Source organism: Haemaphysalis longicornis, unplaced genomic scaffold (assembly GCF_048455015.1).
Source record: "Haemaphysalis longicornis isolate Haplotype H1 unplaced genomic scaffold, Haemaphysalis longicornis Haplotype H1 scaffold_9, whole genome shotgun sequence".
Lineage (NCBI taxonomy): Eukaryota > Metazoa > Arthropoda > Arachnida > Ixodida > Ixodidae > Haemaphysalis > Haemaphysalis longicornis.
This window is the reverse complement of record NW_027526460.1, coordinates 56,863,425-56,890,515: the sequence shown is the minus strand read 5'-3', so window position 1 is coordinate 56,890,515 and position 27,091 is coordinate 56,863,425. Positions and strand designations below refer to the sequence as shown.

The window sequence follows — 27,091 nt, the reverse complement described above, 5'->3', positions numbered from 1 at the left end:
GCTTTGCAGCACAGGTTCGAGGGTACTCAAAAAACCTTTTAATATGTGCTGTGCGGAGAAGTTGAAAAATAAATTTAAGTCTTGCAACAAAGACCATATTTCATGTTGCCACCAAAATGAGCCTGAATAGGGTTTGGGGCCAGAGAGCATTTGCTGCAGTGACAGCATTGGAGACCTGAATACGGCAACTTTGCAGAATGCTGAAAGTGCTCCGGGGATCCCGCTTTCAAAACCGCAATTGGGATGTTCTAATGCGTGCTGTGATGGCTGCTCCACTTAATTAAGCCTGTGCAGTTAAGCCTGGCAATTTGAACTAGAAGGGGATCAGAAAATAATTCAGTGTGATTGACAACCCGATATATATAAAATGCACTGTGTATGGGAAAAAATCTCAGGGGTGTGTTTAAACTGTTCAGTGTAGTAAATAATTCGAACTATCTGTGTTTAATAAGACAAGTTTGAAGTAAGACCAATAATGTGAAAAAGAAGGTTTAAATTAAATCAGTCCTGTCACAGTGAGCGAGCATTTGTTACAAGCGGGGATGTTATAATTAGGCACCACTGTGTTGTCATGCAACCCTTCTTAACATCAGCATACACAGTGCACGCATTGAGTGGAACTAGGTGCATTAGGGTGTAAACAGTCGTTTGCCAAGATTGTAGACTCAAAGGCATTTGCCCTCGTGCTGCATGGAAATAGGTGGTTTGACTAAAGGACATGGCCAGCGAAGGGAAACACTGTGCTCACAGTAACAGGGATGGCCACAAGCCCACGTTACGCGTAAATAGCCCGAGTGGGTGGTGGTGGTGTGACCGACCAGCTCCTTGTGCGTGCAGCCGGGGTGGACATGTACGTGAAGGTGGCCCACAAGCGCCGCAAGCTGCTGCTTGAGCTGCCCGCCACGGATCAGGCCCGCTCCTTCCTGGCCCACGTGGGCAAGGCCGTCGAACGTGAGTCTTCCCGCCCCTCTCTGCTCCCGGGCCTCAAACATGCTGCGGTGGAGTTAAGGCGAGACAGCAGTGCTGGCTCTCACACCTGGCAACGCATGTTCATGCTGTCGAGCACTAAGACTTTGCATTGCTGGAGTTTATACTGTTTCACATGTTATGTTATGCTCCTCTCAGCCACGTGTGTGACACCAAACTGAGAATGTGAAAGCATTGTGAAGAATAGAGGAGGTTAAAGGGTTCACAGCAAGCCCGCCTTCCGAAAGAAGAGATCATGGGAATGAGGTGGGCATGGGACTTTGGCCAGCAGAGCACTGTGTTTTCTAATCCTGTATCGCGTGTTATGCTCTGACTGGGATGTTCAAAGAGACACTAAATTGGGAAACAAATTGGCCTGTATCGATGGATGACGGGGCCAAGAATCTAAATACGCCATTTTCACGGCTAGCAGTTGTTTAATAAGGCAGAAAACGCCAGAAATGTGAAAACAGGGGACAATGCCCCGCACGCTTTTGGGTACTACGGTCTGTGACGTCACAAGAGTGGTGAATGGCGAGAGCTCATTGGAGAAGCATTTGAGAAAAGAAAATAAAAAAATAAAAGTTCTGAAGTGGTTGAGCACGTGAAATAAACGTAAATCAAAGCTTTCCGTGAGGTCATTGTATCTAAAAAACACAGAGTACAGCTTTCATACACAGTGAGGCAGGCTGCTTCCCTCACTATTCAGTCAGCCATCATGCTTTCAGTTACGTTTTTTAAAAGCATTGATGCGCAATTAGCGAAGTCAATAACCTACGACGATGAGCGCCCGAGCTTCTGCGAGCGGTATACCTGGCAGAAAGCAGCTAAAGCGCCTTCATTAGAACCTGCAAAAGGAACAAGATGCAATGCAGGTGATTAAGCGAGCCGCTTGAGCTTCCGATCTCCCGTTCTCCACGTGCAGAGGAGTAGGAAGGGGAGTAACACTTCATGCAAAATTTTGCTGTCCTTAAAGCGCGCCCGGTTCAAACATAGTCGCCCGTAAAATTAACTTAGTGTGAGTGGTTAGCTTACTGATCCGCCCCCTCTCCTCGAGCCACCGTTGGTAATCTGTAAACTGTGTGTCGCTCTGCCGTTGTTATGGTTGAGCCAAGGGGAGCGCGGGCTACAATGACTGCCGACACGGCTACCGTGAAGAGCGTTTATTTCACACTGAGTTTGCACCGCACGAGAAGATGATATGAGATAACTGTGACTGCCAGATGAGGTAAAATGAAGGCACCTGCCTGACGACGTCGCACTTGATATTCGAAACGGCGCTTGTTGCTTCAAAAGAGGCTTCGCTGGCAGTAGGCTGGATGGGGTCTGGGAATCTGGAGTAGGCGGGGACACTGGCCGCTCGAACATTTAAAAGCGCTCCTCATTCCATCGGGGAAAAATCATAAACGCCAAATCCTCAGCCAGAGAAACGAGCCGTAGACCGCACCGGTGCTGCCGGTGCTTTGCTCCTAGTTTGTGACGCAAAGGCTACGTCAAGGAAAAAGTGATAGGTAAGCGGGTGAGAGAAATGCCAGCTCTGGTTGCTTATTTCTCATCAAATAACGCATCGTTGCTCGTTGAACAAAAGCCGAGAGAGCTTAGAAGTGTTTGATCTGTCAGTCAAAACAGAATTTCATTCGGCCTTTTGTGTCCCTTTAAGCGCATGGCATCGTTGTGTAGGTGCACTGCTCAGGAACACCGCATTGGGCTGGGGTGCCTGTTGCTCTCCCCTACCTTCATGGTTTTGTCTTCAGTGTGTGTCGTCTGTACTGGAACACAAGCCAATGAGCTGGGCATATTTCAGGTTCTGCAAAAAAGGGAACGGTTTGAAAAGAAAACATTTTGCATGGTAGCCAGCTGCTTGGCATGCTTGTTGCCAGGAGCAGTGGTGCTGTTGTGGAACAGTGGCGCTTTTATCGCCCCGTTTATCGGTGAGAAAACACCAGAAAACCCGAAGAAGAGCCCAGGACTGCTAGTGGCACTAAAGAGTAAGCCTAAAGTGTGTTGTAATGGTTAAAACAAACAAAGGGCCAATTCGGCGCATCCACAATGAAAATCATGCACAATGAAACGCTAACAAACGGATTGTTATAATGGCACAGTGGCTGAGACATTGATGTTACACATTGTCGAGGCATCCACTCTGTTTCTACCTCACCGTGCATTCAAGAAGCACCCAGTAAACATATTGTGCAAGCGCTTACTGCGGCCAGTCTTTTGTTCACAAAGACAGTGGAACGAGGCAGGAGAGGTGACAGAGCTAAACATTGTGGGCAACACTTATTGCTTGTGCAGTCGAAGATACTGCATACAGACTAGTTGTAGGCCATAACAGCTACATAGGAAGGGGGCATAAATAACGCTATTCAGGGATTGAGGCGGCTTGGCTCACCAACAAAATTTCAGAGCAGCTCGTGAGATGCCCTCCCACAGCCGCGTCCCCCAGTCCCAGAGAGCATACCTCCTCAACCTGCTTCCTGCGAGACTTGGTCAGTTGTTGGCGCAGTTGCAGTGTGGGAGCTGGTTATGGATGAAGGTACATTCTCGCCCGACAAAGTGAACCTGTCGTGGATGGCATGTGTTCCTTGTGTGCGTTTGCGTAGTAGTGTCTGTGCAGGAAAGCTAGCTAAACGGGGTAACGAGAATGTCGGGATTCCCACAACGAAGGGTCGTGGCATTCAACCAGAGTCTGCATTTCTGAATGCCCATGTGTGCAAGGTTTCAGTGTGCTCCAAAAAACCCAGGGGGACTAATTTAGGTATTCTGTCTTTTCACTTCAATATGTCTCGTGCTCCAGGTGCAGCGTCTTTTTGTACTTTTGGAATTGTAAAAATTTACGGGCGGTATCGTATCTCTGGATTTGACGATGTAGTTAGTGCGTGGGGCAGTAAAATTCAGTGGTAGCAAAGTGATTGAATTGTGTCACTCAAGCAGAGGCTTGGCCTACTAGGGCAGAGTGGCCTGCTAGGGCAGAGCACCCTCTCAACAATTTTGAGTTAGGAAAAGAGCATCAAGTTCGCAAAAAGGCGCCCTTTAACTCTTTCAGTATGGCGCCATAGGCCATCGGACGCCGGTGTCCGATGATTTCAAACGTCCCGCGAAAGCTAGAAACGACGCCTGTCGGACAGCTATCGCCATCTGGCGTATTTATTGACAACTCATTTTTCGATTTTATTATGTTTTGTTGATATTTCACGTGCAGAGACCGCGCCAAGAGTGAAATTTGAACCCACGGTAGTGGCGAGTTGTGTGAAAACGGCGTCTGCTGTATTTGGGCTGTATTTATAAACAAAACGGGCTTCCTATCTGACGACTGCGGCTTTACACATTGATGTGTAGGGTCTGTACAGCGTACGGTAGGGATATTTTGCCAAATGCGCCGCGTCATATCGCGTTATCACCTTCATGATAGCCTGGCACTCGTGTCAGATTACCGCTACGGAGCGATGTGCGACACTTCTCAAGAGCGCTGGATTTTTTTTCTGGTTTTTTACCACTAAAGTGAAAAGGATTTTGTGTCAGAACACAAAAAAGTGTGCTTGGATGCATGAGCGACTTACACTCGAGTGGCTTCGAGGAGTGGCACAGCCGTCAGTTCCGCTAGGTTGACGGGCCCACAAGAATACAAAACTTGGTGTACAGCGTTGATACATATATTGAATCATAGCCAAGAAATGTAGGAACAATTTGTATATCTTAGAATCCCTAAAATAATTTTTAGGCTCATTACAATCGCCTATATACGTTGCGTGTATACTTTTTTGTGCATTTTTTCCTGATTATTTGACTAATAAACTGTAAGTAATTGTACCTTTCACAAAATTGCTGGTATTTATTTGTAAGAGCAATCTATAAGCTACAATTACATGCATAGCAATGCCAAAGGTGTCCAATGCCAAAGGTGTCAAATGCCAATGCCAAAGGTGTCAAGAGAAAAAAAAAGTTTCGTGGAAGCACTCAAAATCGGCCGTTTTTCCGCCGTAACAAAATAGTTAAGCACATATTTGGTCCTTAAATTCATCAAGACATTGCAAAGTTTCAAAAGGTAAAAGTGATCTTTAAGTTAGGTTTGTGAATATGGGGCTAAGTCACCGTGCTTCTTTGGAGTGCTGTGTAGTGCCCAGCTAGTGCGAAAGCAGCAGGCGCAAGTCGTGTGGTTATTCAGTGTGAAATAAACCTTTGAAGGGTGAGTTCACCTTCACTGATGTCTAGCATTCCAGCTTCGTTTCTGCTTCATTATTGTGAGCTTTACCTCGAAACTTGCATGTAACGAAAAATTTCAAACTTTTGTCAACGTTGTTACATCCAGGTTTAACTGTACCGTATTTCACCTCCCATACAAAAGCACGTACGTGCGCCTCGTGCGTAGCAACCTTGCACAGCTAACGTTTGTCGGCAGTGCGTACTGGAGATGGAGCACAACTTGATTTGAGCTAAAGCAGGTGCCAGTCCCGTGTCAAAGACCCGTCTATCTTATCTCAACTGCCCCCCCCCCCCTTTTTCTCCCCCCCCTCTGCAGGGCATGCGCTGGTGCGGGGGGCTGCAGGCGGCAGCGACTTCTTCTCCTGGCTGAACCATTATGGGGGAACCCAGCTGGACGGCAGTTCGGAGAGCCTGCTGAACAGCCCCGGGGAGCCCCCCCGGCAGACCATCGCTGAGGGGGCCACCCCACTCGCCGCACGGGAGAGCGTCGTGCGGCTGCAGCTGGCCATGCGGGAGGACGACTACACTCGCCTCGAGCACATCAGGCACGCCCCTTTTACTGCCTGGCTCGCAGAAAAGCGGCCTCGTGCATCGAGGTCTTCTCCTTCCTCGCTGTTACCTTCCTTCTTCCTTCCCCTTAATTTGAAATACATCTTTTTCAAACTTTGTGTCTATCATGTGTTCAGTTACTCTGAAGCTTAGTTGTAAAAGTCAGTTCTATGTGTCATTTTTTTTATGCAGCCAGAGCTGATATGTAAACAAGTTTTTGGTGGTGAATTGGCAGTCTGAACAAATATCAAATATGCGGTCAAAAACCAGAAATTTATACTTGTAGTACATGCTCACTTCAAAGTTGTGTAATAGTTTGAGGACATAAGTCTGTCATTTGGTCCATCCAACTTCCAGCCAGTATAAGTGCACACTTGGCTTATTTGGGCTGTCTGTGAAAAAAATAAACAAAGACCAGTGTATGTGCTGACACACATTTAGCCAGGGCAGATAGGATGCTGCGAGTTGCTTGCTTATTGTCGCTGTAGAGTGGTAGCTACTAGTGGTTACTGTCGCCAAAGGGATACCTGGCATTTTCTGCCATTAGGTACGGGGAGGTCTCTTTGTTCCCTGCGTTGTGAGTTGTTGTCTCCCCATGGTCCTACTGTCCTCACCCAGGTTCTTCCTGGGCACGTGGAACGTGAACGGGCAGGCGTGCGGCCTGGTGGACCTGGGCGGGTGGCTGTCGTGCGACCCGGATCCGCCGCAGGTGTACGCGGTGGGCTTCCAGGAGCTGGACCTGAGCAAGGAGGCCCTGCTGTTCACGGACAGCCCCCGCGAGGAGGAGTGGCTGCGGGCGGTGGCCCTGGGCCTGCACCCGGGCGCCCGGTACCGGCTGGCGAAGCTGGTGCGGCTGGTGGGCATGATGCTGGTGCTGTTTGTGGAGGAGTCGCTGTCGGCGCACGTGCAGGAGGTGGAGGCCCACTGGGTGGGCACGGGCATCCTGGGCAAGATGGGCAACAAGGGCGCCGTGGCCGTGCGCCTGCGCCTGCACGCCTCCCCCATCTGCTTCGTCTGCTGCCACCTGGCCGCCCACCAGGAGGAGTGCCAGCGCCGCAACCAGGACTTCTCCGACGTCTGCGCCCGGCTCGCCTTCCCCGCCCACGACCGGGGCCTCGCCGACCACGAGTGAGCAGCAGGCCCGTTCCCCCCCCGTGCGTGTGTGGTGGTGCCAGCAGCCGCCCCTCCCCCATTGTGTGCAGGCAGATCTTCTGGCTTGGGGACCTCAACTACCGGCTGGCTGACCTGGAACACGACCGCGTCAAGAGTATGGTGGATCAGGGCCTGCTGGACAAGCTGCTCGAGCACGACCAGGTGGGTGGAGGGGCTGTAGCAGTGTCACACCGACAGCTGCCTCAAGGTGTGGTGGAACGGAGGTGCACGGTTCTATTCATTATGTACGGTCTTTGTCAAAATTTTGTGGGCCACGGGAACCGGGGCAGGAGCAGGCGCGCGGCCAAGCAGGGGCGCTGTACTTGCCGCTGTCAGCTGGTTGCGCGGCTAAAGAGAGTGAGGGGAACTTTCGCACTTCCCTGCGTAGTATGGCTGGAGCGATAAGTGCAGCGCGGCCAGCTCCTCAGAGCAGGTGCACTTCGCTTCAGCGCACGTACTTTGCGCAGCACTTGTCGCGCCGGACACACTACGAAAGCAAGAGCAAAAGTTCCCCTCGCTCTCTTTAGCCGCGCAACCAGCCGACAGTGCAAGCGCAGCGCCCCTGCCCGGCCGCGTGCCTGCTCCGGCCACGGTCACCGTGGCCCACAAAATTTTGACAAAGACTGTACTCGCAAGTGCAAGGACGGGGGACTCCTCCAGTTGTGCGGAACACTGTCTGCAGACGGGAAGCTATTGTTTTAGCTAGCACATGATGCAGTGGCTTCTGCTGGTGTGATGCAACTCTAGGGTGGTGGACCACAGGTCAGCGTGCGTGCAGCCCTTCCTGTTTGGCAGAAGTCAGCTTTGAAGTTGGCATGTTTATGCCTAAGGGAAAGCCACTGTAGCCAAGAGCTTGCTTATCATAGCCTTTGAGAGATCAGAAGACAGCTCTTGCCCCAGCTCTGTTTAACTATAGGTTGTATTCACTGGCGTGGCACGCATGCGGGCAACCATGTGTGTGCGCCATTACTGGTTATGTTGGGCTCCGCGAGATGGCAGTACTTGTCCATGCTAACCGTACGGCGTGTATTTTATGCTCCAAACTCTCCCCGACCGAATTCAGAGTAATTCTTCGAATCCACTGTGAGTGTGATTAATAACATATCTGTTGACACCGCGGCTGAGAATCAGGTTGAAATGGGGCAGACGACACACGCCGGTGGGGTTTTTTTTTTGCGGGGTGCGGGTGCAGGGCACAAGCCATGCCATGTCTGTGCCTAAGTGGCAGCCATTTTCAGAGTTGCCAAGTGAAGAAACTGACCGCTTAACTTTTCAGTGAATACCTAGAAATTTGGCTAGTCTCCCATTTGAGGCCCGCAGCAAGGTCCGTTTTGGACGAGAGCCATTGAGCAAAAAGTATGTTGGTTGACCGCAGTGCCCTCTCATTGCAACCACCACTTTTGCCACAAAGATGTTTGACTAAATTGTTGTGGTGGCATTTTCTTTTCTCGCCACATTATTTGTTTTCTTGCTTGTCCTTGCCTGAATAGTTTTTCTGGGCATTTTAAAAGTGTGTACACCTCTTATAGCGTCCTATAAATATTTTTCAGTTGCGACCTACACAACAACCTCATGCGACTTAAATGTCTGGGCTGATCACAATGATCTGCCATTTTGCGATGCTCATGCCCCCAACTGAAGAAGTTGCTTTGTGCCCCTTTACTTGTTAGGTGTTTCTCGTGTGCATGGCTCTCTCACTCTCGTATAGTCTTCTGTATTGAACCCCCCCTTCTTTTTCTTCCTTTGTCTTCTACATTCGTCTTATGATGTGTATCAGGCTAAGGGTCTGTGCCCAATCTTTGCTTGCTGCTTCAGTTATCTGCAAGAGCTTTACAGTTCTCAACCAGCCCAAAGGTTGCATCTGCCTATTCATCGTTGGTCAGTAGCCGTAGAACTCTTGCTTCTAACGAGTGCACTGCTCACTTCCCCCCGCAAGATAGCCAGGGAAATCAGACAACAGCCAAGATCATTCTTTCTTTGTTGTCACTGAAGCTCAGTGAGGGCTACGATTGTGGGTGCGTTAGCATTTACCAGTGTGGCATTGCCACTTTGCCCTAACTTCCTCCCTGTCACTGCCTGGTATCCACTGTGTTTATCCGTGGTTGTTGCGGTGAGCAGCGTATTTGGGAGCAGCTCAATCCTGCATTGTTCTGTGCATCATGCCCTCTTGCAGTTGCGGCAGCAGCAGCAGCAGGGCAAGGCATTTGCGGGCTACACTGAGGGACCCATCACCTTTCGGCCCACGTACAAGTACGCCCCGGGCACCCAGCAGTGGGACAACAGCGAGAAGCAGAGGGCACCCGCCTGGTGCGACCGAGTACTCTGGAAGGTCAGTGCTGTGTCTTTCTGGTGCACAACTCCTACTTGGGGAGACTAACACTCCAGCTGTGATCAGCTGTGGTACCACTCAGCGGCTGGTAGCTCTTCTTTCCTTGTCTCTTCTGCTTCTTACAGCTTCGGTCACCCTTCTAGCAACAGCTGCTGGTCCGTGCCACAGGATTGTAGTCAGTTGGAAACCTTTTTAGAGTCGTCTGAATAGACAGAAATTTCGTCATGTTCTAGCTGGGATGTGACTTGTACCTGCACTGTTCCACTGGATATTGTTCGAGGTGCGACCTTCCTTCGACCATGTGCAAAGCAAACCGCAGGTTTTCTGACCCAAGCCACCTTCTAGGTTAGGCAGCTTTTGTAGTGCAGTGGCATGGCCGTGTAACTTGTCCCTCAATTTATAGTACTTTTATACTACAATGGCTTTCCTGCTTGGTGCTCAGGGGACAAGACTACTTGAATCGGCAGCCAGAGCTTTGTTCCAGATAGTGTTCCCCCCGGCAGGGCCCCCACGTGGAGCAGCTGCGGTACAGCTCGCACGAGTCGTACACGTTGAGCGACCACAAGCCGGTGAGCGCCAGCTTCAAGGTGGGCGTCAAGGTCATCGACAGCGCCCGCTACCGCACCATCTACGAGGAGATCATGAAGAAGCTGGACAAGCTGGAGAACGAGTTCCTGCCGCAGGTGGCCGTCGACCGGCTCGAGGCAAGTCCACGAGTCACGGATTGTTGGCCGCAGATGTTAGCTGTTTTATTGGGCAGCACTGAGGAGTAGCTGCATTGGCTGTATTTTTCTCTCATAGACGCAAAGACCATCCCAGCTTTTCCCTTTGTGAGCGTACAGAGTGTGCGTCAAATTTGGTTGTTGTGGAGGCTGAACTACTGCTGCCTCTCGAGCAGGATGTGTTCAAGACGACGTTCAAATCGTTCCCCGCCCCTTTGCAGGTGCAGTTTGAGAAGCTGCATTTCATGGAAAGCCAGGTCCAGATGCTGACGGTTGCCAACACTGGCCAGGCAAGTCATTCCACTGCCCTGCGTTGACGCAGATGCCAGCGACGGCACACCTGAGTCACCAGCATTTGCTGTGTGCAGGTTCCTGTGGAGTTCTGCTTCCGGCCCAAGTTGGACAATGGTCGCTACAGCAAGGAGTGGCTGAGGGCCAACCCTGCATCGGGAGCCATCAAGCCAGGTAGGGCACTGCGGTTGTCAGTTCCTATGCGTGCTGGGTCACGTTCATTTGAAGACTGCTTACATTTTGGTAGGAAGTTGCAATGGTCCACCTCATAAATAAATTGCATTTGTTTGTGCAAAACAGGAGGTAGGCCCCGCACCTAGTGCATTGCACTTGTTAAAAGATTCACCTACTGCATTAATCGAATGGGCCAAGGGAGCAGTGCCCACTGCTCACATCAGCAAGGATGCAGAATGTCGATCTTAGCGCAGAAATATTTTGGTGCCTCGCATAAAGTGAGTGCACAATGCAAATGAAAATCTGGAAGCAGCGATTTGGGCATTGATAATGGCACACCACCATGCAGGTGTGAGCAAGGCACACAAAAAAGGCCTCGGTCCTCCCGAGAGTTGTAAAGGGGCTCTCTCGCTTGCAGCCTTGCTTGCAATGCCTTCCAATCTTAGCCGAATCCATCCCAGCTTCAAGTCTGTGCCTTGGATTGTGGGTGGGGACACGTACTTTTTCATCACTTACGAGCCAGCTATGCACATCCACTCTATGAGCAGCTGCTGGCGCTGCATCACCCCAAAACTCCACGCGAGTGTTCTTCAGCCTTGAAATCCTCAGTCACAACTGTCTTCTGTGCCTGTTTGCATTGGCATCTGAGGCTCCTCCTCCTTGCAAGCAGCATTGTTGTATGTGCAAGTTGGTGGCTTTTGTACTCTGTCCCTGCAGGAACGTGGGTGCGCTAGGAAGCACATGCATGTTCATAGTTACACCTTTTACAGTGGAGTTGTCATACTCTAGTTTCTGGGAGATTGATGCATGCATAATCCGAGCACATAGACCAGAAAACCTTGTGTAAGCGTCGGTACAGCTGAAGATAGCTACGATGCACCCCCTCCACTCACCACCTGTGCGTCGTGGGTGCTTGCCTCAAACTACTTTGTCCCAAGCGCACTTCACAGCTGCAGCTCTCTTCACTTACCACCAACAAGTTCTCCATAGGTGGCACTATAGCCAAGTCTATGTTAAGGTGCAGCCACTGTTAGAGGTAACAGTGCCGAGTAGTTCCGCGACTTGCGCCATGAGTAGCGCCACCAGTAGCGCCGTGGGAAGGTTGCGGCAGTGTGCAATCATCGCCAGAGTGGGAGCTAACTGCCTGTCGCCTACTACGGTTATGCAGTGCTTCACGCTGCGTTGGTGGTGGCGAACTGCGGAGAACTCCTTGCACTGCCGTATTACTTCTTACAGCGGCCGCGTCTGTACAAGTGCAACAATAAGCTACGTATAAAACTGCATAGCTCCGCTGGTCATCCACCTGTGGAGAGTGGCATTGTGCTGATTTTTTTTCTCCCCCCTCCTTCTCTTGCGGGGTACCAGGGGAAACGTGCCAGGTGTCCCTGGAGCTGTGTGTGGACAAGCGCACAGCATGGAAGCTGAACAGCGCCTCGGACTGCCTCGAGGACATCTTGGTGCTCCACCTGGAGAGGGGGAAGGACATCTTCATATCCTCTTTCTCTCTGGCGCCTGTCGGCTGGTCCGCTGTAGTAGTAGTGGCTGGGGGTGTTGCTTTGTGGTACATATGTCTCGGTCAGTGCCCAGCACTGCATAGGGCTTGAGATAAGGAAAAATGCTGCAGGTGTGTTCCAACCCATCGCTTAATCTAAAGCTGTGCTATTGCACTGGCACCCTTTCCTGATCAGGCTAGTAGTTGAGTAGCCTCGATAGCAGCTGCTTGATGAGAACTGTTAGAAACGCTACTTTCCAGGCGGGGAATCACAGCTTTGTCACCCCCCACGTACCTTTCCTCTTTGTGCTCTGTAAGTCTGACGGCAGGGATAGAGAGGTGGCATGCGTTTTTCCCTTGACTGCCCCCGTGCTCACGTGACTGTGTCTGGTGAGTACGAGCCCAGCTGCTACGGGTGCTCCTTGGAAGCCCTGGCGCGCATCCCTTGTCCCGTTCGAGAGCTCGGCCGGGAACAGTTACTCAAAGTGGTAAGCAGCTACCGTCCCTGGCACATGTGGTTCCTTTTTTTTTTCTCCCCATATGCTTTCCCCTGTCATCATTCATCCTTTTCTGTCTCCTACCCACTTCCTGCAGAGTAACTGGTCCTAGAACTCACCTCAGGCCAGCCTCGCTGCTTTTCACTCACTCAAAATCATGGCGAATTGCTAAACAGTTGTGTTGCATGTGTGAAACGTTCGCAATTAGCTCAATCCACTGCCTGTGATTTTTTTTTCTCGCCAAAATGAAGACAATTCGCATGAGTTTATTACAGTTATCGCAGGTGTTGTGAATTGGTTTTACCGCCTTTTCGCATTTTGGTGTGCCTGGCACTAACTAAGGTAGCTAGCTGTCCTTGAGCATTGAGGCCATCGGCCAATCAACGTTGAGGATTTGAAGGTTGGGGGTTGATGGCATGCACACTTGATACGCAAAGGTCAACGAAGTGGTGCGGGAACGTTACACGCTAAAATTTTTTATTTTCTCCCTCTCTTTCTTTTCTTGTCTTTGTTTCCAACTTTTCCCTTTGTGAGAGACGTCATCCCAGATGTCATGAGGAGCATGTGGCGTTACTAAAAGGCCTATCTTGGCAAATAAGCAAACGGGCACAATAAAAGTTTCTACTACTACTACTGAGGTTTTGTCCTTAGTCAGCATCAGGCAATTAAAAGTATCAAAGTGACAAAATCGTTCTAATATTTGAAAGCTAACTATAGCGCAGAAAAAAGCTATTCAGGCTCTAAAAAATCTAGGTTCCTGACACAGTACCAGACAGTTAAGAGAAGCACATGAAATACTTAATATGCAACAGCTACATATGTACAAGCTTGCATTGTATGTATACAAGGAAATGCATACAAATGGTCATGAATTTCAGCAAATGTATCTCTCAATAAATGATAGTTTTCAATTCAGAAAAATAGACTACGGGTTACCCCGTATTAACTATGGCTTTAAGACCATGCGTTATCTCATTCCTAATTCATATATGACAATGTAGATGTCGCGGAGATTTTTGAAACATGTCCTCCAAATTTATTTAAAGGAATATTGCGAGAATACTGTTTTGCAAAATCTGTATTTTGACTTATTTTATGAGAAAATTTAGCTATTGGCATCCTGTGTTGTATATGTACCTTTCTTTTTTGTATAAATAATTCCCTCTGAATTTCGGTGCTTTGTAAGTTTGTATTTATGTTATTGTGTGATGATATGTTGTGTCATTCCCACACTGTCACGCAAAGTGATGCGAGTGCTTGAAAATTTGTTGTTTTTTGTTTGCTGAGCTACCAGTTGCACTGAATTTTTCTTTTCGCGTCTTGTAACTTTGTGCTGCTGCTGATGTCTGTAAAGGGAGCGGGGACCCAGTCAGGTACTTACGTGTGCCTTTTGTCCCCATACCCTTAGTCTTACTTTGTGAAAAGGAAAAGGTTTTGTGAAAGAAAAAAAAAAGTAAGATGTTTTCTATCACTTTTTAAATGCTGCCTGGCAATGCATGTGGCCTCCATGTAATTTCTGCAGCATTGTTAATGTTCCGAAAGTGAGGGCATTGGTTTCTGTTCAATATTTATGAATCACACTGCCCAAGCGAATGCACACGCAAACTGCACTGCTTCACGTCGTCTGTACGGTTGGCCATGTTGTTTGAGCACACAGCTTGGTGGCCTGATGCTCTGTGGAGGTGTGCTCAGAAACGCAACTTGACGTGGCTTGGCCTTGTGTGCAGGAACGGAGCCCCCAGGAAGAGGGCCTCCTAGCAGTGCCTTTCGAGGTCCCCAAGGAGCTCTGGCTTCTGGTCGACCACCTCCACAAGTACGGACTCACACAGGTGGGCAAGGGGCTGGACTGCGCGCTTCCCAAGTGAAAAAACAGTGACAAATGCAGAACCCAAGTCACGCATGTGAAGTTGAAGCACAGTACAACAAAGTTGTTCTTGGAGGGGAAAGAGGTTTTAAAGTGGAAATGTTTAAAAGCTGAGGCTAGTAGTTGATGCCCTGCAAGGTCTCAAGTTGCGACTGAATGACCTCGAAACGACACAAAAAACTAAGATGCACCTGTCAAAGCAATTTTTCTTGCGTCTTGTGCACCTAAGATGTCACGCTCAAAGTGGTTTTAAGCGTGGTTTGCTCTTTTGCAAAGCTTGGCTGATGTGTGAAAGTGCTAAACATTGCTCCGCTATAATGCATGTTGCAAAAAGAGAATATTGAAGCGGACACAACATTTCACCAGTACAGTCAAACCCGTTTATAGCGAATTGCAATATCACCGCGATTAGTTCGATATATCCAATACAGTTAAACCTCGATGTAACGAAGTCGGTAAAATTCGTAATTTACTTCGTTACATTGAAATTTCGCTACATTGAAATTCGCGGTTATAATGAAGTGTTCATCCCGTGAAGCGTTTCCTGAAAAAGAAAACGTGGCATACGGCCGGCGCACTGTTTCTGTTTCTATCGGTGCTTAATCGTCTACGCGGGCATCAGCGTGATCCGCATGGAGCGTTCTCTTCCCGCAAAAACGCGCCCCGCAAGCCACAGGCGCGCTGACGCAGCCGCGGAGACCACCCGCGCGATGCGGGTAGCTCCAGCGACCGATTCTAACCGCTCGCGGAAACGCAACTCGAGGGGCAAACGAGAGGGGTATGCGAGAAAAACAGCGGATAACGTGAGCGAAATTTTCACTGTAAAACGTCATACGCGCCGCTTACGAGAGCGCCCATCAAATATCCTTCGCGGCGGCCTTATCGTCTAGCCAGCCGGCATCCCCGAGCGCTTTGAAGCTCCCGCCATAGGGTGCGCGCCTCCCCATTGGCGAAACCATGGCGAAACTGGTCAGGCTCCTCCCACTGCCGCGCGCAGCGCGAGTCACTTCCCGCCGCCGGCACGCAATCGCGGACGCCAGTGTGGAAAAAAAAAAAAAAAAAACGCGCGTGCAAGATTCGTAAAGATCCACAAATGCCTGCTGGGACGACGAAACCCAACAAGCATGAGCGAACTCGAACGAAATGCAAAGCGGCGGCTTGCGGCGGCGGCGGCAACGCCAGAGGCGATTAGGCTTACCACCGCGGAGGAAATTTGATGGCGCTTTCGCAAGCGGCGCGTGTCACGTTTTACAATGAAAATTTCGCCCACGTTATCCGCTTTTTTTCTCGCATGCCCCTCTCATATGCCCCTCGAGTTGCGTTTCAGCGAGAGGTTAGAAGCGGTCGCTGGAGCTACCCGCATCGTGCGGGTGGTCTCCGCGGCCGCGTCAGCGCGCCTGTGGCTTGCGGGGCGCGTTTTGCGTTTTTGCAGGGAGAAAACGCAGAGTGCGGTTCACGCGGATGCCGATTAAGCCGTAGACGATTAAGCTCCGACAGAAACAGTGCGCCAGCCGTGTATGCACGCCATGCAGTTTGTAGGCAAAGGACTTAATCAAAGACTCCGTGGCTGGCTGCATCCGCGGCATTGGGCGACCCGTGTCGCCGTTCGCGTTTTATTGGGACCCCATTTCGGCGCTTGCGTCTCCCAAAATCTACTTCTACAACTTAAATATCGTGCCTCGTTCTCCATGAAACTTCGTTACATTGAAATTCCGGCAAACGGGACTTCGTTACACAGAGGGTGAAAATACATGGTATGCATACACTTGAAGTTACAAATAATTCCGTGGTTCGTTACATCGAGGGTTTCGTTACATTGAAGTTCGTTACATCGAGGTTTAACTGTAGTTCGATATAGCCGAACCCGCATATAACGAACTTATTGTTACAAGTTCGCAATACGCGGGAGCCCCCCTCCTCCTCCCCCTCCCCAACTTCACCATCCCCACATGCAGAAACGAACATAGTGAAGTAGGCATTACCGTACCCGAAATAATCCATTTATTGCAAATAATAAAGCTACTTTCCACCTGAACTGCCTACTTTGCAAAGAAAAAAGCGGTGATTTTTGTTTTCACTTTCGTTTTGGCGGCTTCAACTAGCATAGCATTCTCTGCACTGAACATTGTTTGCACCAGTTCGAGTCCGCGTCCTCCAAAATCTAAGAAGCATTGGCGGAGAACTTCGACTGGCGAAAGCGCTTTATTATAAGCGTCGGACGGATTTCACTCGCGACATCATCAGGAACGTGGGGGAGCTCTTCCCACTGTTCACCAATGCTGCTGTCTTGGTCCGGACTCGCTGGCTGCGCAGGTTTTGTCGTGAGTCACGTGCGTCGGAAACAGTTACGGAAAGTGTCGGGCGTCACGTCGCTCCATGCGAGGCACAATGTCTCAGTCGCAACTCTTGCTCCGTGGTCGCGGCCAATCCACATCTCAATCGCCACTCCGAGACCATGCATTTCGGCGGCCATTCTAGGCGCGCAGAGTTCGATATATCGGATGTGAACTTCGTTATAAGGAATCTGTTTCCCATGTATTTCCATAACTGAATTATTTTTGTTCGATATACAGCATTATTCGCTCTATCCGGGTTCGTTATAGCCGGGTTTGACTGTAGTGAGGCCTGCGCAGATCGACGCTTTAGCTGAAGCCAACACCACATGGGTTCCTGCCATGTGGCATGCCTGTGGCTCCTGTTTGTCACTTAAGTCAAACTGTTTTGCTGCTGAGCATGTGGGTGTGATACACATTGGAAGGAGTAATTTCAAGCATGCTGGAAGTTGAAAGACGTACACTAATCCCTCGTTAATTCAAAGCCGTAAGATACGCTGAAAATTTCGAGATAAGCAGAGTTTCGAGTTCATGAAATGCCGAAAATTTGTGGCCAGGTCACTGAAATAAGAGCTAATTCTGGTAGCAAGAGCTCCGCTGAACGGGGGCGCTTTCGTAATAAAGGCAAAAAAGTTTGCGAGAAAGAATTGTGGGAAAGAGACTCACGTGATTTTTGCCTGTTTCGCATTCGCATCTAGTCTCAGAAAAGCGTTCTCGAGCTCCTCAATGCATTACATGAATTGTTGGTCGCCACGACTACGTTCTACTTTATTGCAAAAGAGGCGCAGCATCTTTGTTGTTTCTGTCGTTGTAGGCATTTCTTGAGGCTCCTCTTTGTCCTCTTGATCGGCTGCATCGTCCAAAAATCTCTCAACGATGTAGGCGTCGGCAGGGGTTTCCCCAGGCATCGAATCAAGGGGAGTGTCCCAATGGTTCTAGGGGGGGGGGAGGGGTCATAAACTAGAAAAGCTGTTTTGTTATCCCACTAGTTAAATAATAGACGTCTGTTAACCAAATGCTCATCCCCGTGATATACGTTTTTCATTTTCTTTATATATATGCACCTGAGAGGCGGTGCTTTCTATTCAATCTACGAAAAAAGCAAATTTAGAGAAATTCATTTTTTACCTGGAAAGGTCCGTATTCAGTTTTTTTTTTAATTCTCGCCATTTTTCAACGTATAAGGACATTTTCGAACTTGTTACCCGGGCCAGTGACGAAATTTGAGTTCTTGAAACAATGTTTAGGTAGTACACGAATTATGCAGCACTTATAAATCAGGCACCGATTGTACGCTCCCAATTTTTTAAAACGCCATGATTAGCTTCCGTAGCGCTTCGCCCCGCCAAATTGCCCATTTTAAATGTACATACATGCTGAAAGAGCTTCTGCAAAGATTACGGTTGTAAACAAAGAACGGCATCAAATCAATGAAGAAAGTAAATTATATGTGTGTTTATGTGCGGGAGGAAAAGGTCCATACAAGGACTGACAAGAGTGAGATTTGGGGATTCAAGGGGGGGTGTCCAGAAAAACTAGGGGGGGTCTACACACCCCCTAGGGGGGGGGGGTGTAGGGAAATTACTGGGCGTCGGACAGCATTCCGGCAACGGGAGCATCAGCCTCATACTGTGTAATTTTGCGGTTCATGACCTCTTTCGGCGTGTAACGGGAGCTAAGCGTTTGAACAGAGACTTCATCAGCTGCCTGTAGCAGACTTTGCCTTGTGTACTCTGTATCAACATTTCGAGATATCCGCTATCCCCCCCAAAAATGTGTTAAGATAAAGGGGGCAAATACATGTCGCCTGTGGGAGGTAAATGCATAGCAAAAAAACGTTTCTCGACTTATTAACCGATATTTCAAGATATCCGAGTTCAAGTCAGTGAGGGATTAGTGTACTGATGAAGCGTGTGTCCCCTGTGTTCTCCCTGCCCTTCCCAGGACGACCTGTTCCAGCAGTCCGGTCTCAGCTGGGAGCTGCACTTGATCAGGGACGCCCTGGACGCACGGCTGGACGGCCATTTGCGTATCCTCACTGGGTCTCGCTTAGCTGGGGCCGAGAGGAAGAAGCAAGCGTCTGTGTTGTGTCCATATTGTGTCGCACGAAAAAGGAAGTGCGTGGAGACCTTGTTCATACCCACCTGCCCACTTAATTAAGCCATCTCAAGATGTGGCTGCATGGAGCTCCCGAGCCAAAAATTTTAGCCCCGTTGTAATGCGCCCAGGTATGCTATACGCACCCGATTCTTGCTTCTACGCTAGTCAGGGTTCAACAAGATTCCACTGAGTTGCATCAGAGAAGAGAGTCACCTAAAAGTGTTGTTGCCCCCTCTCGCTGAGGATACACGCGCAGTTTGTTGCAAGGGTCGAGTAATTTAGCCCTTGAGTTGCTGGCAAGACCCCCTCCTCGTTTCCCGGATAAGTGCCTGTCCCGTGCGACCCGTTTCCGTGGGTGCCTGGGCACTATGGCATTGTGTGCAGTTCCTTAGCGGGGCACAATCGCAGCGGGCAGTGTGCACTCCATGGCCGAGGCGCTGCTACTGTTCCTAGACTCCCTGCCCGAACCGGTGGTTCCCTACGCATGCTACCAGCAATGCCTGGACTGCTCAAACAACTTCATCCTCTCCAAGCAGGTGAGCAGCAGCAGGACCCCCGCCACTGCAAACTCACTCCTGCCACGTAGTGGATTGCATAGACCGACTTGCAACCTAGCTTTTCTCAGTGTTGTTAGCTTTGGCAACTTCCTTCCCTCTCACCAGCAAATGAGTGCACACCCAAATATTCTTCCCCCTGTTCAGCACTGGGCAAGGTCTCACAGAAAATGAGGGATACCATGGGCTGCACCTCCTTTAAGCGAAATTTCAATGAAGACTGGAAGCATTTGTCTTTGTAAATGTGTCATTGTGATAACGAGCTTACATTCCACTTTCGGGTGTGATGTGTCTGTCTTGGTGTTATTGGATGAACAGGTTTAAGCAGTGCAGTGATTGCATGCTTTGTTTGCCGTTATGTGCACACCACCTGCACTTTCGTTTTTCGTTTAGAAGGAGAGTTCGCAATGATCTCCTTACTTGAGCAAGTGTAAGTGCAGCATTTCTGCAGAAGGTTGCAGAAGCTGCCCTTGACTGGCTCGAACTGGTGCAGGCCCGAGCTTGATGCATTGCAAAGAATGTGGTTTCGCTTGTGCTGGCTTGTTTGCTATCATTTTGGCCACAAAAGTGAGCCACAGGAATGCAAGAGGTACTAACTAGTTTGTTATCACCCATACGTGACCCAGTTTGGTGAACTGCATGGAATGTGGGTGATGACTAACTACTGTGGAACTGAAGAGGTCTCAATGCAGGGAGTTAATTGAAACTGACACTGCTACGTGCTGTCTCTCGAGCAGGCCAAGTGGCATCTTTACTCCGTGTTGTTACATGCAAAACCAGAAGATGGTAAATAGAGAAGCCTTTTCAAATTTATGTGCAGTAAAACCCGACTAGCGTAACAAATTTGGAAGGGCAGCCGACCTTACTCGTTGCATTTGTTTACTATACCCATTGGCCACACATACTGCCAGTATTGTGAAAGGGAATGCCAGTTGCCTTGCTACGTCCACTAGCCTGTTTCGTTGATAGCAGGTCTATCACCGAGTGAATCCTCGGGCTTATTGCGCGCCCTTGCTCTGTGTCAGCTTTTTGACCCCATTGCTTGCCATGGCAGCAGTGCAGCCTACACGTATTCCTGCCCCGACTGTGCAGGTCGTCTCCAAGATGGTGCCTGAAGTGCACAAGCACACATTCCTCTACCTGGTCTGCTTCCTCAAGGAGCTGCTCGCACACACGGCCGAGAACAAGCTTGACGCAAAGCTGCTAGGTAGGCCTCAAGGGGTTTTTGTTGTGCGCAGGGGTGCTGAATGCTTTCTCTGCCAGTTCAGTGTAGCTACTACATAAAAGGATGGTTCGGGGCATGGCATTTCTTACTCATTTATGTTTTCACATTGTCATGCTCAGTGAAGAGAGTTGCAAAATGCTAAAAAATTACGAGATGGGCAAAGTAGCACCACAAAAGGTAGAGTAAAAGAAGCTGCAGCGAATCGTGAAATAATATCGAGACATAACAGGCGTTTCAGTGCAGCAAACGTGTCGAGCAAACATTGTTGTGGGTGCGGGTTCCTCCATGTTTTGTGTGCAGGTAGACGTGTTGCATCTTTGCCAGGGATAGAGCGTACTCATGGCTGGTATGTATGAACAGCCAATAGCTTAGTTTGCTCGTTCATGCCACTATCAGTTGGCTGCCTATCTAACCGTGCAACTGTTTCAGCTTTTTAATCCAGATTTAGCACAAGGAACTGCCACTGGGAGGAGGGCACTATTAATATTAAGCATTGCGTGCTATTTGTCTGCTGCCACTCAAGTGAACCTAAGGATACCAGTTAACGTTCAGCTATGAAGTGCAGTAGAACCTCGTTGATACGTTTAAAAAAAGAAGAAAAAAAAAACTCTAGAAAGAAGCGTGCTGTCCAGGGAAATGTACTATACGGTAAGAAACGTACTACAGGGAATTTTACTTTTCAGAATTGAGCGCATACTAACCGGGAAATTGGATGAACCGAGAACGTATCAGCAGGGTTCTACTGTATGTTGAAATGAGCAGGGGCATTGTGACCAAGAGTTTTCTAAACAATTGCAAGTGTGGCCTTCAGTGCGGTGCCAACTACTTTATGCCTAATTGCAACAACACTCACTGAATGAGCAAAGCAGGGTTTGTAAATTGTAAAGTACAGCCTGGCAGCTAATACCGGACAGCAGAGGAAGACCTGGTCCTGCGTGTGAGTAGCCTGACTGAGAGCTCCCCTCTGTTGCAGCCAATGTGTTTGGCCCGGTCCTCCTGAGGCCCAAGGGCCAGCCGTCAGCAGAGCTGGGCACATCCTCTTGGGACGCACGGAGGGACACGGACGAACGGAAAAGCGCCGCATTTATCTACCATTTCCTCATGAACGACTACACCGATTAGCTACTGTTATTAAACTCACACGCCAAAGACGCTCCGTTTATTTTCTGCCTTTTCTCCGGTGCGCGGCAGCTCCCTTGGGCCCACGCTTCTTGAATTTGCCTGCGCTTGGCTTGTCCTTGGCAGTTCCGCGCTGCGCCTGGGGTCCGGGTCCCCGATCGGGGAGTGCCGCGAGTGGATCGACGCGCTTGCCGGCGAGGCGTACGGGGTCGAGGCTGGCCAGGGCCGGTGGCACACGGTTAGATGAGCCGACCGCCTTGGCGATGGCAGCAACGGACGGGTTGTAGTGCTTCCTCAGGGTGTGGAGCTCCCAGAGGGGAGCGCTCCCCGCGTGGTCCGGGTCCCCCACAAAGGGCTGGAAGATGGCCTGCGACTCGGACGCCTCAAGCAGACTTTGCAGCCGGGGCTGGCTCCTTATCAGCATGCCCAGCGAGAGGCTCAGCCCCAAGGAGTTTGGGTGTCCCAGACACAGGGTGGCGAACCGCTTGCACAGCGCCCTCAGGCGGGCCACCGACAGGCTCCTGCAGCGGTTGATCACCATGAGCCGCCAGCAGAGCAGCAGCGACCGTGCGCTGGCCGGAGGGCTCTCGAGGAGGCAGCGGAAGAGGGCGACGTAGAACCGCTGCGGGTCGATGGTCAGCGCCTGCCCCTGGCCGGAGAGGAGTGCGAAGGCGGCCTGCAGGCAGCGGGGGGCGTCCCGGGAGCCGAGCAGGTTAAGCAGGGTGCCCAGGGCGTCCAGGATGTCCTCGAGGAAGTCCAGGTTGACCAGGTGCGCGTACTGGGCCAGGCCCTTGAAGACGGGCCGCAGCAGGGGTTTGAGCACGGGCCGCTGGGGCACCTGACGGAGCACGTGCGCGTACGTCCACAGCAGCTGCTGCACGATCTGGCCCTGCAGGCGGTCCTTGCGCGCCTCGTTCTCCTCGGCCTCCGTCTCCCGCAGCTGGTACTCCAGGCGCCGCATGCGCTTGTGCTGGCGGTGCTCCTTGCGCGACATCTTGCTCAGCCCCTCGCGCACCTTCTTCAGGTCAATGTTGTGGCCCTGGCCCGCCGCTTTGGGCACCCGCAGGCGCAGGGACAGGAACGGGTCCAGGACACGCGGGTGGACCTGCACAACCCAACACCCCCCATTCCAGCAGTTTTTCACACAATTGTGGAGGACCACACAAGCTGCTCAGCTGTCCAAAGGTGGGAATTAAAGACAAAGCCGCGTGCACAGAAAAACAGGTCGGGAATGAGCCCTCATTTCCTAAACAGATGGGTAAACAAAAGGCGACTCCCGGAAAATCAATTCGGAAGTTCAGAACTTCAAGCTGGACGAGTAGCCATCAGATCTTCGTGTTCTTAAAGGAGTACTGACACAAAATTTTGTTACATTTTTTTCTGAGCTATAGGTGCATACGAGCCTACTAATCATAGAATGGAACATTAAATTGTTGAACGCGGCGTAAATAATTACTTGTAGCTCCATTTATTCGTGCCAGTATCGTTTTCAGTGAGGCAAACACCAAGGCAGCCCCACAACAAAAAGGCGCATTTGGCATCACTGTTCTCGTCGCACCCCAACCGATTCCGGTCTGAGCGCCAGACCAGTGTGACCGGCCATAGTTGCACGTGATGTCAGTCCCACAAACTGACGTGATGCACAAGGCAGAAAAGCGCATGCCAAGGGCATCGCGCCCCCCTCAATACGTCACAGGCCCCGACGTCGGCCATTTGGGTCAAAGCACAGATGACGTCGTGATCGATGGCACGGATGAGCTTTCTAGTGCTCGCAAGGACTAAAATAGATTTAAAATATGTTCCACTGAACGGTTACGGTTTAAACTTCTGAGGGGGTATCTCCATATACAAAGGAAGGTTTTTACATAATTATCTGATCTTTGAAATTTTGTGTCAGTACTCCTTTAAGGTGTGCTATTATTACTTTTACCTCGCAGCAACGTTTCCAATGGACCTTTCTACACATCCTACTGCTTAATTTATAAGTACACTGAAGACAAAAAAGCAAGTTGGTGTAAATCAAGAGGTATGCCCACAAAGAAAATATACAAATATATGACTTGCATGTGGAGGTTTTTAAAATAGGTTAGAAAATGGCTCAAACAATAACTGCCGCCACAAGTAAATTTACGCAACAGTCACCAGAACCTCCAAAAATCGCACAAATATTGCAATATGCCACTGCAAGTGTATAAAAACATTATGTGCGATACATGAGAGTGAACAAACAAAATTAGGAGAGACATTTGATCAAAACTGATAGGCTATATTATGACAGCTAAGGTCAATACAGTTTTGTGCTCGCTTGCTCGGCCAGATCATGTTATGACCCCTGCATAGCACTACGTATGAAACTGCTTTGATTATAACCCTGCTTTGTACACTTGCTGTAACAGAAACCTACTGGGAATGGTAATTTTGGGTACAGTTGGCCTATTTTAATCTGACCCGGGTAGGTGGCACCAGCCATTTTGCAAATGCGTGCCTCTGATAATACTGCAAAAGCATTATTTGACTCTGCAGGTTAGAGACCTATCTTAATCAGCATGACCAAGAAATAGCATTAACAGTGGCTGACTGTGCGAATAGAATAAAGGCAAAGTGAGTTGAAAAGAAGAGAGTACATCTGGGTGGTGATGGTGCTGCTGATGGTGGTTGTGTGGGATCAGGCGGGGTTAGCCTGGTTGGATATGCCGGCAATTGCTCCGCCCAAGCTCCTCCTAATTAGTCTATGTTAGGGTCCTTTCAACATAAGTTCGCCAGTTCCGTCTCTTGAAGAAAGCTTAGTAGAAGGCGCGACACGTCTGCACAGCATCCAATGACCCCTTGGGAAGACTATGTGGTCTGGGGTGTTGTGTGGGGCTGCAAACTTTCGAATTGCCGAGAGCATTGCAGCCCGCTCGACATCATGCTCTGGGCAACCCATTACATAGTGGTGTACATCCCCTATCACTGCACATGATGAACACAGAGGCGATCGCACGAGGCCCACCTTGAATAGTCATGCTAGGGTCTTCGCTGAGCCCGTTCGGATGTGGTACAGCAATGTTGCCTCTGATCTCGTAAGTCCCTTCGTGACGCAAGGCTGATAGGGATCCCCTACACCACGGACATAAGTGTCGGCAGGATTTTGTCTCGAGGGGGGGGGGGGGGGGGGGGGGGGGGGGGGCAAACCCATTGTATTGCCGGGAGAGGGGCGGGGCAATTGTGCTGGGTTGGCATAGGGGGGGAGGGCAAGTGCCCCTCTTGTACCCCCCCTGCGACGCCCATAACCACATATGATCCTTGGCTCTAGCCGAACAAACACGGATGCAGTGAATACATTGTTGCCTGCAATAAAATGTTTGTTAGAGCTGTAGCGAGGCCTACAAGAGTAATTTTAACATGCATATTACACAAGCGGCAAAACCTTAACAATCCTCTTGGTCATAGTAACGGGGAAGAAGCAAACGCTGCAAGGGGAGAGGACGATGATGATGGTAATAAGAGGACACAATCATCAACGTTAACATCGTTCCAGCCAGTAGGGAGATGGTGGTGCCAAAGCAGACACCACACCATGGCTGTAAGTGAAATGTGTACACGACACTTGCTCTACGACTTTCACCGAGCAGTCTGAACAGCAGTGGACTGTGAACCTTCTAATTCAATAGAAGCAGTGAAACATGGTCGCCCACAACAATTAAATGCCGAAGAGCACCGAGAGTGGTGGAACAGGCGAGGAGAGCCAATGTACCAAACTTGCTCAGCCACTGCTTTCACCAAATCCACTATCTCATCAGGAGTGCTACAATTTTTTGTACGGTGGCTGGCTCATTTGCCAGGAACATAGGTGGAATGGTGGGCAGGAAGCCCATAAGGACGCAAGCATTAATGTGTGACAAGCAAACGCAAGTGTGCTATGCATGAAGCAAACCGCACTGAATCATGCATCAAAAGAGTGCCCATTAAAGGTACGTATTTTTTGTCTTCTCAAACAAACGCTTCATTCCTTCCAATGTAGTGAACTTGAACACTGATTATATAGGGTGTATGCACAAAATGTCTGTCAGATAGTGCAACTGGTCAATTTGATGGTTTGGGCGAGTTGGTACGCAGCGAGCACAGCACAAGACGAGGGACAGTAACACAGACGACGACACACAGAGCGCCAAATGGTGCAAGTGGTCAATTTGACATATGCGACAGCCAAGCTTCACTGTACTTAAAAATGATGACATGCTCTGCGACAACGCTTAAGACAGACCCAAGCCACAAAGGTTTCGCTTTGCAGCACGGTGGAGCAAAAAAGCTGTCCTCTCCAAGTATGACCAACGCGAGGCAAAGTTCCTTCAACCTGGCCGAAAACAAGGCCACTGGAGCTGCCTTGTACTACTACTTGCCTGGAGCCCCCTGGCCTTGAGCAGGGCTCTGGTACGCTTGACAGCTTCCAGCGTGCTCTCCCCGAGCCGGTCCTGGCGGTAGAGGTGGCGCAGCGCCTGGCAGGCCATCACGGACATCTTGTCGTCGGGACTGCCCAGGCAGTGGACCGTCAGCTCGATCAGCTGGCCGCACAGGTTGAAGTGCGGGTGGGCCAGCAGCAGGCCGCACACGCACTTAGCAGCCACCTGCGCCAGCGCCGTGGAGAGGCGCAGCCGCAGGGCACTCTGCTGGGTCTTCAGCCTTTTCAAATGACGCGCCAGTATCTTGCGCAGGCAGCCCACGTACTGGCCGTAGTACCGCAGCAGCGTTTCTTCGTAGCCGATCAGGGCCCGGGTCTCCTTCTTCAGCCGCTGCTTGGGCCCGCTCCCGTGGACCGTGGGTGCCGTTATCGCGTAGCCAGGCACCACGTCTTTGAACACCTCGAGAAGCGTCAGCGCTGCAAGCCGCTTCACGATGTGCGAAATGCCGGGAGCTCCCTCGCGGACCAAGGCCACCAACTCCTTAAAATGACCAACTTTGTCCTGCGGGTCTTCTACGATGGCGCTGGCCAGCGATCCGATCCTTTGCTTGACCTGCTGGAGCTGCCGGTACTTTTCGGACAGAGATTTGACGGGCGTGCGCGGAACTGTATCCTCGGGGGACGCTTCCGCGGCTGGCAGTTCAGGTTGGATGTCCTCCAAATCCTCAGAGCCGGATTCGTCCAGCTGTTCCTCCTCTGAGGCAGGGTCGTCTTTGGTCGCGACGACTTGAGTCTTGCGCACGATTCCGTGCTTGGTCTTCACGGGAAGAAGCATACGCACGGTCGCGTTATCCTTGGCCATGCTCCGACGGGGCACTTTTTCGTAAGCCAGCTCATCACCGTCGTTTCCACTGTGTCTTCGTTTTCTCGGCGCGCCCTTGCGCCATGTCTTCCTACGTCGCACCTCCATCGCTAAACAGTGTGTTAAATCGCGCAACAAGAAACAAATTCACATGTCAACTTCACGACAGCCATGCATCCGCACGTTGCGCACGCTTTTTTTTTCAAAGCTTGGTTTGGCCACGTTTCGTACGTGGCTTGGCTTGAACAACAGAATCTTTAGAACAGCTCAGTGTCTCA

At 50.3% G+C, this 27,091-nt stretch overlaps 2 protein-coding genes across 2 annotated transcripts in view; one reads left to right on the top strand and one right to left on the bottom strand.

Moving 5' to 3' along the window:
• The window catches only part of Ocrl (Oculocerebrorenal syndrome of Lowe), a 27,787-nt gene extending 6,185 nt beyond the window's left edge, over positions 1 to 21,602 (top strand). The window contains exons 6-20 of the mRNA XM_077683048.1: positions 838 to 951; positions 5,486 to 5,714; positions 6,337 to 6,846; positions 6,921 to 7,032; positions 9,044 to 9,199; positions 9,703 to 9,903; positions 10,143 to 10,211; positions 10,290 to 10,386; positions 11,752 to 11,876; positions 12,256 to 12,366; positions 14,103 to 14,204; positions 18,517 to 18,601; positions 19,081 to 19,208; positions 20,319 to 20,433; positions 21,425 to 21,602. Of these exons, the coding sequence (XP_077539174.1) occupies positions 838 to 951; positions 5,486 to 5,714; positions 6,337 to 6,846; positions 6,921 to 7,032; positions 9,044 to 9,199; positions 9,703 to 9,903; positions 10,143 to 10,211; positions 10,290 to 10,386; positions 11,752 to 11,876; positions 12,256 to 12,366; positions 14,103 to 14,204; positions 18,517 to 18,601; positions 19,081 to 19,208; positions 20,319 to 20,433; positions 21,425 to 21,573 (2,303 nt within the window). The 3' untranslated portion in view covers positions 21,574 to 21,602. The remainder of the gene's footprint in view (positions 1 to 837; positions 952 to 5,485; positions 5,715 to 6,336; positions 6,847 to 6,920; positions 7,033 to 9,043; positions 9,200 to 9,702; positions 9,904 to 10,142; positions 10,212 to 10,289; positions 10,387 to 11,751; positions 11,877 to 12,255; positions 12,367 to 14,102; positions 14,205 to 18,516; positions 18,602 to 19,080; positions 19,209 to 20,318; positions 20,434 to 21,424) is intronic.
• Positions 21,575 to 27,091, bottom strand: Noc3 (Nucleolar complex protein 3). The gene is made up of 2 exons (XM_077683027.1): positions 25,953 to 27,091; positions 21,575 to 22,675 (listed from the first exon to the last, which is right to left on the bottom strand). The coding sequence occupies exons 1-2, from the start codon at positions 26,919 to 26,921 to the stop codon at positions 21,611 to 21,613; spliced, it is 2,034 nt and encodes a 677-aa protein (XP_077539153.1). The 5' UTR covers positions 26,922 to 27,091; the 3' UTR covers positions 21,575 to 21,610.